The following is a 16,252-nucleotide window of genomic DNA, read 5'->3' as shown; positions in this document are numbered from 1 at the left end:
ACGATTATTTTGCAACAGGTGCCATTTAGCATGAGGGAAAGTGAATAGAAACTCACTGGATAGTTGATCCACATATTCTAAACAGATAACATGTTCCTAACATGGAATGTGTATTATAGGACTTACAACCATTCATTTAATGATTATTTGAATCTATGACAGTGTTGGAAAAAGTGATTTACAACTGGTCCTTGTGCTTATGGCCACTGTAGCTTCCTCATGGTCACATGATAAAAATTCAAGTGCTTGGCAACTGACATGTACTTATGACAGTTACTGCATCTAAGGTTACATGATTGTCATTTGTGACCTTTCTGGGGGAGGGGGGCTTAAAAAAATGGGAGAAGCTAGGTTTTCTTAACAGCTACCTGATTTGGCAGAAAAGGATGTAAAATTGGGCATGACTCACTTAATGACCACACCACTTAGCAACAGAAGGAACAGTTGTGTTCCTATGCCAAAGACTATCTATATTAAAGGTATAACAGGAAAGTTTCAGCCCTTCTCATATTGTTTGATTCCATTTTCCACCAGCCTCAACTCATTAAGACCAATGGGGAAGATACCCTTGCACAGAATATTTCACTTTTGGCTTTTGCTGTCTTTGTTTCTTGCCTGTATTGGATTACCTTTCTGCCTCTGACTTTCTAGTCTAATTGCTGTTTTTGGTCTTAATTTTTTTCACCCCTTCAAATCACATTGAGTTTAGCCCTTTCTCTCACCCAATGGAAAAAAAATCTGTGTTTGCTTTCCCCAATTTTATTTGTACCTTTACTTTGCTTGAAATTAATTCCAGATCAAGATAGTGGGAATAAAATGCAACCAAACCCAATTTCCTTTTTATTAAGTTGCTTGGCTATGTGCCTTGAAGTCAGGGTTGACTCTTAACCACTACATACATAGATTTTTCCCATAACAACCTGTTGCTAACTTTACTTTTCAAGTCTTCCGGTGGTTCACTCATCACTACTGTAACTGAATCCATCCACCTTGTTTAGTTTCCTTGCTTAATGGAAATTTTATTCTCCTGACAACTCCCTGTGCTTCTTCCAAATCAGATTTCAATGATTCCTCTCTAGACAAATTTAGAGAGGGAAGCAAAAGACAAATATAATGATTCCACTTTCAGTTTCATTAGCAAAACCTTCAATCAATGGACCAACACTAGATGACTTTTACTCCAGAGCAAAAACTTTCCAAAAAGAAAGATTTGACAGGCATTATTTACTTTGACAATGCTGTTTATGTTCTAAGAAAGAGCACATAAGAAGATGGAAAGTTAAATGGAACTAAGCTGACATATGGCAAACTAAGGACAAACACTTCTGATGGACCAGATTATTTTGAAAGTCAGCTCCAGATGGATGTGGGCCAAAATGGGAGGTGGCAGCTAACCTTCATGCTGGCTTCTTCTTGTGAAATTAAGAGAAATGCTTTGCTTCCCTTGGTGCTCAGCCAACTAATGTACATAATCCTGCTGTTATTTCTAATAGAAGGACAGAGGGCTATAATTGAATGTAATTAGGGAAAATTATCAAATGGTTGGATTTTGCATTACAATGTCGGATTTAGTAAAATGGATCAGAAGAATCATGAGGTCAGAAATATCCAAGCACTAAAAAACATTAAAATATTAAAAATGAACTCAAAATAATATAGTATAGTTATGGCAACAGAAAGCTCAGAACAGAGCAATTTCAAAAATGAGAGAGGGAAAAAGGGTCTGACCCTGCAGCTGCAATGATTTTGAACTCTCTCTTATTATCATCCAATTCTAATGACTGAAATATGTTAAAATTCAAACTTGCAAATGTAATTTACACCCTTTTGACCTCGTTAAGCTCAAAGGAATCTATAATCAATTGGAATTTTTTAAAAGAAAAATTGACATTAAAGATAAAAAATATCTGCTTATCAGATCTAATAGGGTTTTTAAAGAAGATTCTATCACCAATAGATTAGGAGAGAGAGAAAAGTTTGTAAGACATACTGTATATGTCTAGGTTGTGGATAGAGGATATAGAATGGACTGACAGACAAATGATAGATAATTTCATACAAGAATAAAATACCTTGTCAAATGGGGGGAAAAAAGCTTTAAAAGAGATGAATATTTAATGTTCACGCAGAGGCCATAATTACTGCATCCCACATTCAGTGCCCTAGTTCTTAAATATTACTGGAAATAAAGTTAAACAATAATTGGGCAACATCTGTTGGCAATATCTAGGTGAGATTTTTTTCACACATTGGAAATTCCCCTTACAATATTTACATATTTTTCAGGTTTTTTAGGTATGCCTCAAACTTTTTGAGAAATCTTGGGTTTTCCAATCAGATCTTCAGACAAGAGACTGCCAATGTCACCATTGGAGATAATCTATTCTTACATTGGCAGAAAGAAATGACAATCAGTGAATACCTACATAGCCACAAGCAAAATTAATCCAACTTCACTTGAGTGTCATTGACTCTAACTCTAAATAGGTGCTGGACATTAGTTGAGAAGATTCTTGTGCATTGGCTTTTAGCAATAAAACAGTTTATTTGAATCTTCACATGTGAAGATTGTGCCTGACAATTATATGTATTTCTGGGATAAGAAAAGCATGAAGGCGAATATAGTTTTCTTTGTGCTATCTCGGTTGACTGATTTAAAACTCATTGTATTATAGTTTTAAAATGTCAGTCACATAAACAGCAAGTAAATAGTCTTTGTGTGTGTGCGTGCATGCACATGTAGTTCCGTGAAAAATAAATTAATCCCCAGATGTTAAATAATACATTGCCAGGAAATTATGCCTCATAAAGAAAATGTTTCTCATTGATGGAAACATGGGAAAAAAATAATTTGGGTAGGAATTTTTAAGACAACTTGTGAGTAAAAAGAAAAGAATTTAAATGCAGATTAGAATAGAATAGAATAGAATAGAATAGAATAGAATAGAATAACAGAGTTAGAAGGGACCTTGGAGGTCTTCTAGTCCAACCCCCTGCTTAGGCAGGAAACCCTACACCACTTCAGACAAATGGCTATCCAATCTCTTCTTAAAAACCTCCAGTGGTTTTTTTAAATATTCTTTTGGATTGGTAACATTTGGAGATAACCCAAAGTATAATAATATTTGTATTTATCAAAAGTTGGAGTATGCTCCTTGTACTATATTTTTTTTTTTATCAAAACCTGAATCAAAGGTTGATAAAACTCAGTTAGATAACCTCTTGCATCATTACCGCCTTATAAATAACCACACCAGACCACAAATCCTTTGAGTTATTTGAAGCCTAAGAATTATATCCAAATCTAAGAGCTGATGAGAAGTATGATGAATTTCCAGTTGCTATCATCTGTCTGAAACTACGCAGGATAAGATGCATGGCCAGTGATTCCAACTTGCAGATCTAGAGGTCAGATATAAGCCTCAAAGAAATATCTCAGTGGATGAGAAGATTAACTATAGGATATCCTAGTAAGAATACAATTGTCCATCATTTGCAAACTGGAATGCAACTATTTTAATGAGCTATGACAGATTTCTACCCAGCTTGAAAGCAAAGACTAAAAACTAAATGCAGTCATGGTACTACTAAGGAGACAGTACCTGACTAAAATATGATGATGATGATGATGATGATGATGATGATGATGATGATGATGATGATCATCATCATCATCATCATCATCATCATCATCATCATCATCATCATCTTAGCCATTGTCTATTTATCTACTGCAGGATGAAGGCCTCTTCCACATATTTCCAACGAATACAATCCTGAGCCTTCTTTTGCCAATTGGTCCCACAATACTTGCTGATACTTGTTGTCAATCCATCTTGTTTTAGGTCTCTTTCATGAATGCTTTTTATCAAGTGAGATCCATTCAGTCGTGGATTCTGGCCAGTATGGCCCAGTATGGGTGTACTGGTGGTAGCTGGGAGCAGCGGCCACCGTACCGGAACAGTGGCTCATTTGGCCCACCAGCCTGCCCACATGCCTTATCACTTTTTGATACAAATGGGCCAATTGCACACACACACACACACACACAGTGTGCGGTGTCTGCACAACTCCGCCGAGCAGCTGAGTGTTGGAAATGGGCTGGTCACCCAACAAGAAGAACTGATGGCAGGTGGACCAAGAAATCATTATGCACTTTTCTCACCACAATTACTTTTCCAAGGCAGATGACACTTCTGTTGGGACTGTCAGAATACTGAAGTAGCTTTGCACTCAACAAAGAAAAACTTTCACTGTAGTCATGCAACTTTCACAAATGATATGGCTGCTTTTATGCTTCAAGAGAAGTGACTCCATTGGTCCAAACATGCTTTGCAGAGTATCTCTCTTAAGGTATACACATATGACGGAAATTGCCACATAATTTTTTTTATTAAAGTTTTTTTTTTCATTTTCATAACATATAATCACATGTATACTATTACATAACCAACATCATATTGTATTATTAAAAGTTTACATCAATTAATCTTACCAATAACTCCCAGAAACCAATTATTGGCTCTTCTGCTCTCCATATACCATATTTGTACTTTATCCATCACTTTCTTCTCTCTCTCTCCTCCTCCTCCCTACCTCATTTCTTCCCTCTGTCATCCTTTCCTTCTCAACTTCCCCTTCCTCTCTCCTTCTCCTCCTTCCCCTTACCATTCCTCATTTCTCTCCTCCTCTCTCCCACATTGCCCTCTCTCCTATTCCTAGCTTCTTCTCTTACCTTTCTCCTCTACTTCCCACTCTTCATCTAATTTACTTGATGCATTTCAGCTTCTGAGCAAGCTCCATTTTATGTTGATGATACATACATACATACATACATACATACATACATACATACATACATACACACACACACATACACACACATACACACACATACACACACATACACACACACACATATATTATATATATATAATTTTTCTGTTCCTTTTTAGTAAAAAAATGATATAACAGAAAAGTATAAATATATAATCATTGTGCTTTTAACCTCCCCCCCCCCCCTAATTTTGGTCGATAAATAAATTTGATTGGCTACATACAAAATCCATTTCCCCATAGAGGTGGTATTCAGCAGGTTCTGACCAGTTCTGGGGAACCGGTAGTGGAAGTTTTGAGTAGTTCAGAGAACTGGTAAATACCTCCTCTGACGGGCCCTGCCCACATCTATTCTCTGCCTCCCAAGTCCCAGCTGAGGATTTTGCAGTAGCCTTCCCCTGGAGTGGGGTGGGAATGGAGATTTTACAGTATCCTTCCCCTGCCACACTCACCAAGTCATACCACACCCACCAAGCCACGCCCACAGAACTGGTAGTAAACAAATTTGAATCCCACCATTGATTTCACCCATATACAGTATGTATGTTCATATATGTATTATATGGGTGAACAAGCTTAACGATTGTTAAGTACTGTAAAAATACATATTGATATGGGCAATATTTTAATAAAAAGCTCAACTCTTTATTTATTTTAGAAACAAAGAATTTCTTGGCAAGCACTCAGTCCTAATTATAGTCATAACCTCATATTATTTCCCATATTCAAGGAAGCCAGACATATTTGGATACTATTGGGAAAGAAATGAGAATTTGACTCTTATTCTCCTGAGAGATTAGCTCTTTGGAATAATCCCTATTTAAAAATGTTGTCGCAATAATTTTTTCAGGAAAAGTTGGGCTGAAAATGTTTTTAATACCCTAGACGAGTTTTGTTATTTTGTTAATGATATTTTTAAGGGTTTTAAGGGGGTTACAGAGAGAGTGTAGATTGCTTTAATGCAGTGAATAGCAATCAAGGCAATTAAAACAAGTTTTCTACTTGGAATTGACTGATTGGTGCCTTCCACAACTCCAATGATTTTAATTTGCTGAACAGAGATTTTTAGAAGCTAAAATCAACTCATTTAACTATTCCAACTATCCTGAAGAGCTTTATAAAAATGAATATAAATTGCATTTAAAAAGTTGGAACATAGAACTGGATTTCCCAAATTAGTGATCTTAGGTGTTGTTTTTTTTAAATTAAAAATGTTTCTGCTGATCTTAAATAAGATTCTTTTTCAAACACCTGGAGTCATTAGCAGTTGTTCTATATCGGAGAATCAGCAACTCAACATTAACATTTAGGAGATGTGTGTGTGAGAGAGATCAGGTGACCAAAGGACATTGCAACTGTCATAAATATGAATCAGTTGTCAGCCATCCAAATGTAAATCACATGACTAAAGAGATGCTGCAACAGTCTTAAGTGTGAAAAAAGGCCATAAATCATTTTTTTTCAGTGCCGTTACAACTTTGAACAGGCACTAATCTACTGAACAGTCACTAATCTACAGTCACTAATCTTACTACTGTGACACGTTCTACATGGGGCTGCCCTTGAAGAGTATTCGGAGACTTCAGCTGGTCCAGAATGCAGCCGCACGAGCGATTGTGGGTGCACCTCGGTACACCCACGTTACACCTATCCTCCGCGAGCTGCACTGGCTGCCTATTGGGCTCCGGATACGCTTCAAGGTGCTAGTCGTTACTTTTAAAGCCCTACATGGTATTGGACCTGGGTACTTGAGAGACCGTCTCTTGCCAATTACTTCCCTACGACTGATCAGATCCCACAGATTAGGCCTCCTCCGAATTCCATCCGCCAGCCAATGCCGACTGGCTAATCCCCGGGGGAGGGCCTACTCTGTGGCTGCTCCGGCCCTCTGGAACGATCTACCCATGGAGATCCGGACCCTCACTACCCTCTAGGCTTTCCACAAAGCCACGAAGATCTGGTTGTTCTGGCAGGCCTGGGGCTTGAATCGTTATGACTGTTGTTGTTTTTACTCTGTCTGTCTTTTGTCTTATTTGTATCCCCCCCCCCTTCCTTTGGTTGTTAGCCGCCCCGAGTCCCTTGGGAGGGGGGCGGCATACAAATTAAATAAACATAAACAAACATAAACAACTAATCAAACTGTTGTAAGGACTACCTGTGCTTTTATAAATACATAAACAGGGAGCCCTCAACTTACAATGATTTGTTACAACAACACTGTGAAAAGTAACTTAGAAAAGGTCCTAACACAACTGTTGTAGCATCCCCACAGTCATGTGATCAAAATTTGTGTGCTTGGCAACCGACATGTATTTACGATGGTTACCATATCCAGGGGTCATGTGATTACCATTTGTATTTTCCCAGTTGGTTTCTGACAATCAAAGTTAATGGGGAAGAACAGATTTGCTTAATGACCACATAATTTATTTAACAACGGCAGTGATTCACTTCACAACAAGAGCAAATAGGATCACAAAATTGTGTGCAACTCGCTTAGCAACTAAATTGCTTAAAAATGTAAATTGTTATAAGTTGAGGACTACCTGTGATTGAAGATTGCGATTTATTTATTTATTTTCACCTTTTTTGCTATTTGTTAAAAAAATATTTCTTTTTTGCCTGTCATATCAAAGCAATAAAATGAAATAAAAATAGTTTCTTTCAATATGCAACAGTTAAACCACAGCTCTAAAAGAGGCAACAAGTGTTATAAGGTAGCTGTGACTTTTACCTATAAATAGAACAACCTTTCAAAAATATAAGAGATATTATCCCTGATTATCAAACCTCCTAATTAATATAACCTTTACAGAGTGACTATATTATATTTAACCATGACCTTATTTATTAGCCTTTGGTGAATCATTCTTACCAATCCACAATACGTGGCAGTTTATAATTCCTACCCTGTCTGAAAAGTAGAAGGTGATGGGATGAGACTATTGTCAGGTTTCATCATTTAAAATTCCCCAATCAAAATTAATATGTCAGCAGAGGGGGAAATTAATTTAAAAACTGGTCATGGGCTATGCACACAGTAATTGACACTTCATAATACAATAAATCAAAATTGCCCTATCTCCATTTAAACTTTGCCTGTCTGTACAGGTAGTACCTATTTAGTAACCACAATTGAGAATAGCTACTCAGTTGTTATGCAACACAATCGCTAAGCAAATCCCCGATTGTGCTGATGCTCTTATTTCAGATTTTCTCTCTGGCAAAGGTCATAAATGCAGGGACTGTTTGTTAAATGAGGTAGCTGATAAACAAAAACTACCTTTATATCAGTGGTGGGATTCAGCCAGTTCGCACCGGTTGGTAACTTTCTAAGCAGTTTGGTGAACTGGTTGTTGGAAGAAATCATTAGGGCAGAGAACCGGTTGTTAAATTATTGGAATCCCACCACTGCTATATATGCATTTCTCATGAGTTCAGACTGGAATAATTTAAATGGACATTGATGCTAAACATATATATTTATATCAGTTTGCTATCTATATTGACTATAAATGATGTATCACCTATTAATGGTGACTAAACGGTGACTAAATGGTGACTAAATGGTGACTAAACACATGGCTTTGGATATAGACAATAATAATATAAAGTAATTGTTTATTTGTCATTATGTTCATCATCATTATGCCCCACCCCACCCAGGACAGCAGTACTCAAACAGATTTACTAGTGGTTTGATAACTAGATAAATTGATAACCTTCTCTTTTATTATTTGTTCCAGGTTTTTACCACTGATTTTTCTACTTATCTGAAGAAAAAGTATTCATCTGAAATTTAAGTCATTCTTAGTCATGCTACCCAAGAATTGAGTAAAAGTAGTCCTCGACCCTACCACAGTTCATTTGGTGACTGTTCAAAGTTACTCAAAGTTACACAATGGGCTCCATTGTGGTTGTAAGTTGAGGACTACCTGTATCTGAAACTGAGTTATAATTTTAAAAATCTGCTGGAAGTAACTCAACTTAAACTCAAGAAAGCACTACTCTTCACTTGTGGGTTTAGCCCAACCTGGTCAATTTCGTCAAACGGAAATGGAAAGAATGACACAAGTCACAGACAGCATCATCTCTTGACATACCTTATCTATGTCTGAGACCTAAAAGCTAAAAACAATAGCCAGGAACCTGTCAAGCAGTTGCCAAGGTCATCTCCCTATGACCCGTCCCAACAGTGATACCCAGAAATAATTGAATCCAATTGACCTTGTCTGTAAAGGATGATACCAATTGTTCACAGCAAGCTTACAATTGTTCCAGCTATGTTCCCACAACATTGCATATGGAACAGATGTCACACAGTATGGAAAAATATCATTGGTTCATTCTGCACAAACGTAGCTGCATTTACTGCTGTGTACTTGTTAGATCCGCGGAAAGAACCAGTCGGGAGGCGTCTGGTAGTTGTTGACCGTAAGTCAACAACTTTTATTGCAGGCAAGAACAAAGAACAAAAGTAGACCAGCACCCTTCCTCTGTCTGACAGCTTTTTATATAGAGCTGTCAGACAGGAGGACCAATAACTGCGCGTATGACAGCCCGGCAACTTGCAAGGTGTGCCTGATTGGCTAAGACGTGCCTGGCTGTTGCCGAGCTGTCATTCGTAAGTCCGAGGACTTACTCAGGCTTTAACAGTACTGGGGCTACAAATGGATCAGACAAAGGGCCCATTCTGTGTTCAATCTGATTCATTGCAAAAGTTCTCCTATCACACTCCAACCCGCTACTTATCTTCTGTTGTTCTCAGTTTTCTCATAAACAGTTTGAGCTCTACTACATGGAAGAAGGCACTTAAGAATAATAGTATCACGTAACTATGTTATATATATTTTTTGTCCCACTCATTGGCCAGATATTCTATGTGATTGCTGTCAGTCACAACAAACTTATTTTTTTTTTTAAATCATCCAGGTCTGGCAAGTATCTACAATAGACTGTCCAGGAAGGCTTTATGGCAACAAATGTTTTTCATCTCTGAATCTTGGCTGCTTAAAAGAGTCACAGAATGATCAAAATGCAACAGACATTTCAATGTTGGAAAGTACAAGGCAATTCAGAATCCCATTCCTCAATAAACAGTATAGCAAAATTGAATGGAAAGTTTCTGCTTGGTCTCTGCAGCAAAGGGGAGAAAAAAAACTGAATGGTTTCCCAATAATGCTGCTTTTTTTTGTTAATGCCAGAAGACGGTGTAAATCAGGGATGAAATTTAGCAGGTTATGACAGGTTTGGGAGAACCGGTAACAGAAATTTTGAGTAGTTCGGAGAACTGGCAAATACCACCTCTGGCTGGCCCCGGAGTTGGACGGCAATGGGGGTTTTGCAGTATCCATCCCCTGCCACACCTACAGCACCGGTAGTAACCACTGGTGTAAATGTAGTTCAGGAACAACCCCCATCCTCAAGTCTGCAATTTATTCTACCCTTCTGAAATGGAACTCATAGTTTCAGAGGTGGTATTGAGCAGGTTCTGTCCAGTTCTGGAGAACCAGTAGTGGAAATTTTGAATAGTTTGGAAAACCGGTAAATATCACCTCTGACTGCCCTGCCTCCTGAGTCCCATCTGATCAGGAGGAAATGGAGATTTTGAAGTAACCTTCCCCTGGAGTGGAGTGGGAATGGAGATTTTGCAGTATGCTTCCCCTGCCACACCCACCAAGCCATACCATGCCTACTAAGCCACACACACAAAACATGAAATAAAAAAAAATGAATTCCACCACTGCATAGCTTCCATGTTAGTCACAACAAATGACAAATTAATCCAGCATAAGTTTCAGTAGGAAAGCAGAATACATCAAGCTGGACTCGACAAGAACATACCAAATGGATATCTCATAGACTTAAACTAAGGTTTTATGTTTACAGCATTATATCAGGGTTTAAATGAATTGGTTGTATTGTGCCTACCTTTTCACAAAGTGCAATCTCAGGAAAAATATTGGGAAAAGAAAAGAAAAAACTAACTTCTGAAGTTTTGTGCATCTATGATTCAAGGTTTTGTTTTCTTTACAGATCTTAATAGGAAGAGGAATTTGGTATCTATAGTAGACGTGTATATTCAGGTAGTGGAATTGCACTGCAGAAGCTGTTAGGCCCTCAAATCCAGCCCTTAAAGTTCAATTTCACAGAAAATTTTATTTCTGATGATAATTGAATTTAAGACAATTAAATCAGAGGTGGTATTCAGCAGGTTCTGACCAATTCTGGAGAACCGGTAGTGGAAGTTTTGAGTAGTTCAGAGAACTGGTAAATACCTCCTCTGACTGGCCCTGCCCACATCTATTCTCTGCCTCCCAAGTCCCAGCTGATCGGGAGGAAATGGGGATTTTGCAGGAACCTTTCCCTGGAGAGGGTGGGAATGGAGATTTTACAGTATTCTTTCCCTGCCATGCCCATCAAGCCACGCCCACAGAACCAGTAGTAAAAAAAATTGAATCCCACCATTGAATTCTATCACTGCATGCTTTTCTTTTATTGCACATGAATGTAAGCAGGAAATATTAATACAGTACATTTTCCATGTAATCAGGCAATGAGAATAATTTTTAGACTCCAGCTTCCTTTCATTAGATTTCCATCAGTGTAAACTCTTACTGTCCCTTCTGTCTCCCCCTTTGTTCAAGAAAATCAATTCCCCAGTAAAGAATAATACAAAATACTGAAGAAAAAACCCATCTTGGGATTGTACTTCAAATAAAACTCTGCAGTACTTTGAACTAAACTTTGTTTCATACATAGGTCTTTAGCAGTTGCTTTCACTGCTTCACTTGGATACTCTGAAGAGGCACTGTTTTCCCACAGGTTGCCAAGTAAAGGAAAATTGGAATTGCACAATAAATTGTGGCTGTAAGAAGACACTTCAAGGCCAACCACTATTTCACCAGTATTTAAAATAACATAAATAGATTGCTTGTAGCCAAAGCTTGTTCTATGCATTATTTAAGCTCTATTGTGTGTTCAGGACTCTTTTCCTGGGAAAACCAATGCAGGACATAGTTTCAAAAGCAACAAGGAGAACCAAAAAAACCTAACAGGAAGAGTTACATAATCTCTTACATGCAGTGGTTATGTAACTCAGAATTTGCTAATCAATATTCTTCAACTTTTTTCCTCTATGAGGAGTTCATATTAGTAAGGTTTTTTTTAAGCATTATACCTCCCAATGGTATGTGTTCTTCTTTCCCCAAATATGATCTCTTCTTTTGCAATTTAGTTTCCAGTTTATCTTTTGCATAATTAACGCACTAGCATATCTATGCGAGATCTAATGATATAGCAATGATTAACCGTATAATCTAATGTGAGTCTACTTAGAAATAATCCCTTCAGGTATAGTGTGGCTTACTCTCAGCAAAAATCATCCAACTAAATGCCAAAGTTTCTTTTTTAAAAAATTTGTACCTTCTAGAAATCATGATAACTATAGAAGAATTTTAATTCTTAGCTATTGCTCAGAATTATTATGAGATTGTTGCATTTGTCGATGAATCTCCACAAACAACTTAAATCTGCAAAGAGAAGGATCATCCAGAAAAATATATTTCAAACAACTTGAATCCAAATCTTTTAGATAGACTTAATATTAGAGCTCCTTTTGGGAAATATATTTAGAAGAGTATTCCCTTCCAGAATAGAAAGACCTGTCACTTCCTTCAAAATTATGACTTTAGAAATAACATATTTACCTTAATTCAGCTCTATGTTATTTGTCATCCAGGTTATAAGTCAAACAGTCATATCAGCAGCTGCATCTTTAATAAATACCAGTACCGTAAAGCCCACCTTTCTACTGTGTTTCCCCGAAAGTAAAACAATGTCTTATTTTCTTTTGACCCCCAAAATAAGTAGTTGGCCTTATTTTCTGGGAGGTCTAATTATTTTTGAGGTGCAGGAGGCGGAAACTGTGATCACCTCATGGCTGCTGGCTGTGTTGCAATATTTTGGATAGGGCTTATTTTCAGGGGAGCACATATTTTAGCGCATGCACACAAAAGCCCAATTGGGCTTATTATCCAGGGAGAATCTTATTTTGAGGAAAACAAGGTAGTTCTAATAAAATATTTCACAAATTAAACTTTAAAACATGTAATATCAGTATTTTTATAGTAAATTTTGGTTTTATATTAGTTTTCATTGGATGTTCAACTTACCTCTACAGATAGGAACTGGAAAGTCCCAGGATGCTGTATTTACTGAACTGGCTAAACAGGTAAGTTGGGGATGACCATCCAGTATGTAGCCCGTCACACAGTTATATCGGATTTTGTCGCCAACATCAAAACGTGTTCCAGATAAAATGCCTTTGGATGGAGTTCCAGGATTTCCACAAGAACTGCTCTGTAATTCTATGAAACAAAAGAAAGAAAGAAAGAAAGAAAGAAAAGAATTACAAGAGATCATAGTTCACAAATTAGCACTGCTGTTTAAAGTGCTCGTATGTACCACCAATTATCTCTTTTTCAAGATATTACATACTATTCCTTTCTGTTGTGTTTCCATTAGCTTGCATTCCATATAGTGCTGCAGTTTGTGTTTCCTTAAAGATCCAAATTTATTTATATTTAGTTATAAAAAACAATTTATTTTTTTAGAATTATGTATTTCATTATCAGTAATTTTCTAAAATTATAAACTGAATTTTTCCTTGTTTTCAGTGTATATTGTATTCAGTATATTTTATTCAGCATTCAGCTTTAACAGATGTACACCTTTTTTTAAAAGCACACATTCTTACATGAAATTATGACTGGAAAAAGAATTTGAGACACACTATTGAATTTGCCCTCTAGAAATACAACAGTCATTGGAATACTCTGAGAATTACGTAGAACATTAAGTAGAGTTCTAGCCCAATCTCTAGCTCAAGCAGGAGACCCTATATCTTTCTGTTATGTATTGAATGGATATAATTGTGCTAACTGTGCTAAAGTGAAACTAACCTTTAGATGGCCCCAACTGTTTTGGAGGGAAGTATAGAACATTTATATTTGGGCGGAACATTTATATTTGGGTGGCCTTTTTCTAGTTCTATGATTGGTTAAGGTCCTGTGGGTCTAGAGCAGTGATGGCTAACCTTTTCTCCTTGCATGATGAAATTGCACACATGTGCATGTGCATGATAGCACATGTGTGCCCATATCCATAAAGCAATGTGTCCTGCCCTCCTTTGCATGTGCACATGACTCCCCCCAGGATCCTCAACCCCCTGCATATTTATGTGGCCCCCCATGCTCCCCCCTGCGCATGTGCATGACCCCCACACCCATTTTGGGTTTAGCAGGCTTCCCTGGAGCCTCCTGAAACAAAAATGGGGTGCAGGGGAGCACACTGCAGTTCACTTGGTCCCCCCACTCCATGTGCATGCATGTGCAATGCCCTGAATGTTATGCAAAGACCATACAAATGAGCTGGCAGATGGGAGGTGCACATACATGCATGGTAGAGCTGAGCTGGACAATGGCTTATGTGCCCACAGAGAGGGCTATGTTTGCCACCTGTGGCACGCATGGCATAGGTTCCCCATCAGGGCCTAGAGTATAAATCACAGGCATTTGCCTGCAGTTCCTTAGTCCCATTTTTAAGTCAAAAAAAGTTGTTGCAGCTAAGCTGGTCTGGTTCTTGCCTACTGAAGCCCACTACACAATACTTCCTCTTACAGCTCTCTCATTTTTCTCCAATAAAAATAAATCATTTGAGCAAAGCCTAATATTTAGCTCATGGTCTTATTGATTTAAAGTTCTTCTCATAAACTCTCCTTTTAATTCATTAATCTTTTAAGTTAACATCTCTGTTTTAAAACTTGGAAGAGAGGAAAATGATTCCAGAGACGATGTCAGATTTGCATGTTCAACAACAAGAGCAATATATTGCATAGTATTTGAATATTTAAGCTTATTACCCAGTCTTGCCATTGTGAATGATGCTTTTTTCCCCCTCTTAATGAAAAGCAGTTAAAAATCATCACAAATACCAGGAATAGTCAATTCTATAGTATATGGTTATAATAAGACTGTTCCAAAAATGTGAAGGGTGGATTAACATACGAATAAGACAAGCTACCACATTAAAATGTATACTTCTATTTAAAAATGGAATTCATGCTATTTAGTCAAAGATCAAGCCAGTTAAAGCCAGCCAAAATGTTAGAGATATTAACTTTGATGGAAAATGGTGTAGAGTATAGAAATAAATGCACAATGATTAACATTTCTAAGTCCTAAAAAAAAAGTCATACCTAGGTATTTTTTTCCCTTTAGGATCTAAAACTTAAATTCATTTAAAAGAAAAACTTGATATGAATGTACTTATTACTTCTCAAGTCTTTTTTGTGAAGAAAATATGTTTTATGCAGGTTTCTGCAGTTCAAAACAGATTTGTTTTATGCAGGTTTCTGCAGTTCAAAACAGATTTTTCCCATGTTTTATTAATTTACACGTCCATTGATAACATGACAAAGGAGAACATGGAGTTGAATTAGATAAGTGTTAAACTGACCCAACCATACAAAAATTTATCTTGCTTAAGCAACTGCGTTTGTTCTTAAAATATGAATTCCCACAGCTAATTACAATGAAGAACATTAACCAGATTTATACTTTCAACCAATTATTTTTCACCTGAGATGCAATTCTAGGCCACAGGCACAAATAATTAGACCCAATCCATTAATTAAAGCTATTTGCCAAGAGACTTTGAACGTACTATAAATTGTAATTGCATCTAGCAATTGTAGTAATTTATCCCACCCAAACTCATCAATCCATCCTTTTACTTCATTAGACACTATGAGCAGTTAAAGCATGACTAACCCTTGAAAGAATAATTTTTGTTCCTTCCAGTAAATAAATATTTACCTTTTAATAAATGCTGCAGAAAAGCTGTCCTTTAGGAAAATCTGCAGGGCAGTCCAAATTGTGTATAATGCAAATAAACTCCTAAGTGTTTTCATTTAAGCTGCTGAATTATTATTATATACACAGCACTATGAAATCACAGTTGCCTGTTGTAGCTGGTGGGGGCCTTTATACACATCAAGTTCTTTCCAAAAAATGAAGCTATCACAATGCATTGGCATAGTATATGTGCAGATCCAAGCAATATGGCTTTTTGCATTTGACAGATGGAAATTTTGTCAATGCACAGGTTCTCTAAGTGTCATCCAACATTTTTATGTCACCCAGAAATATTATTTTCCTTTTCAATAGTAAGGATTTTGTTGTTATTGTCAAATAACCTAATAGAATAATAAAGTTGGAAGGGATCCTGGAGTTCTTCTAGTCCAAGCCCATCTCAATTCAGCTATACAATCTCTTCTTAAAAACCTGCAGTGATGGGGCACCCACAACGTCTAAAGGCAAGCTGTTCCACTAGTTAATGGTTTTCATTGTTAGGA

The 16,252-nt window shown here is 37.1% G+C and overlaps 1 protein-coding gene across 1 annotated transcript in view; it reads right to left on the bottom strand.

The window, feature by feature from the left end:
* The window catches only part of CSMD3 (CUB and Sushi multiple domains 3), a 669,496-nt gene that overhangs the window by 457,070 nt on the left and 196,174 nt on the right, over nucleotides 1–16,252 (bottom strand). Inside the window, exon 4 of the mRNA XM_087706764.1 lies at nucleotides 13,011–13,205. Within this exon, the coding sequence (XP_087562890.1) occupies nucleotides 13,011–13,205 (195 nt within the window). The remainder of the gene's footprint in view (nucleotides 1–13,010; nucleotides 13,206–16,252) is intronic.

Source organism: Thamnophis sirtalis, unplaced genomic scaffold (assembly GCF_051295495.1).
Source record: "Thamnophis sirtalis isolate CommonGarterSnake01/CBP01778 unplaced genomic scaffold, rThaSir2_p1.2 scaffold_2, whole genome shotgun sequence".
Taxonomy (NCBI): domain Eukaryota; kingdom Metazoa; phylum Chordata; class Lepidosauria; order Squamata; family Natricidae; genus Thamnophis; species Thamnophis sirtalis.
This window is presented reverse-complemented; position numbering and strand designations above follow the sequence as displayed.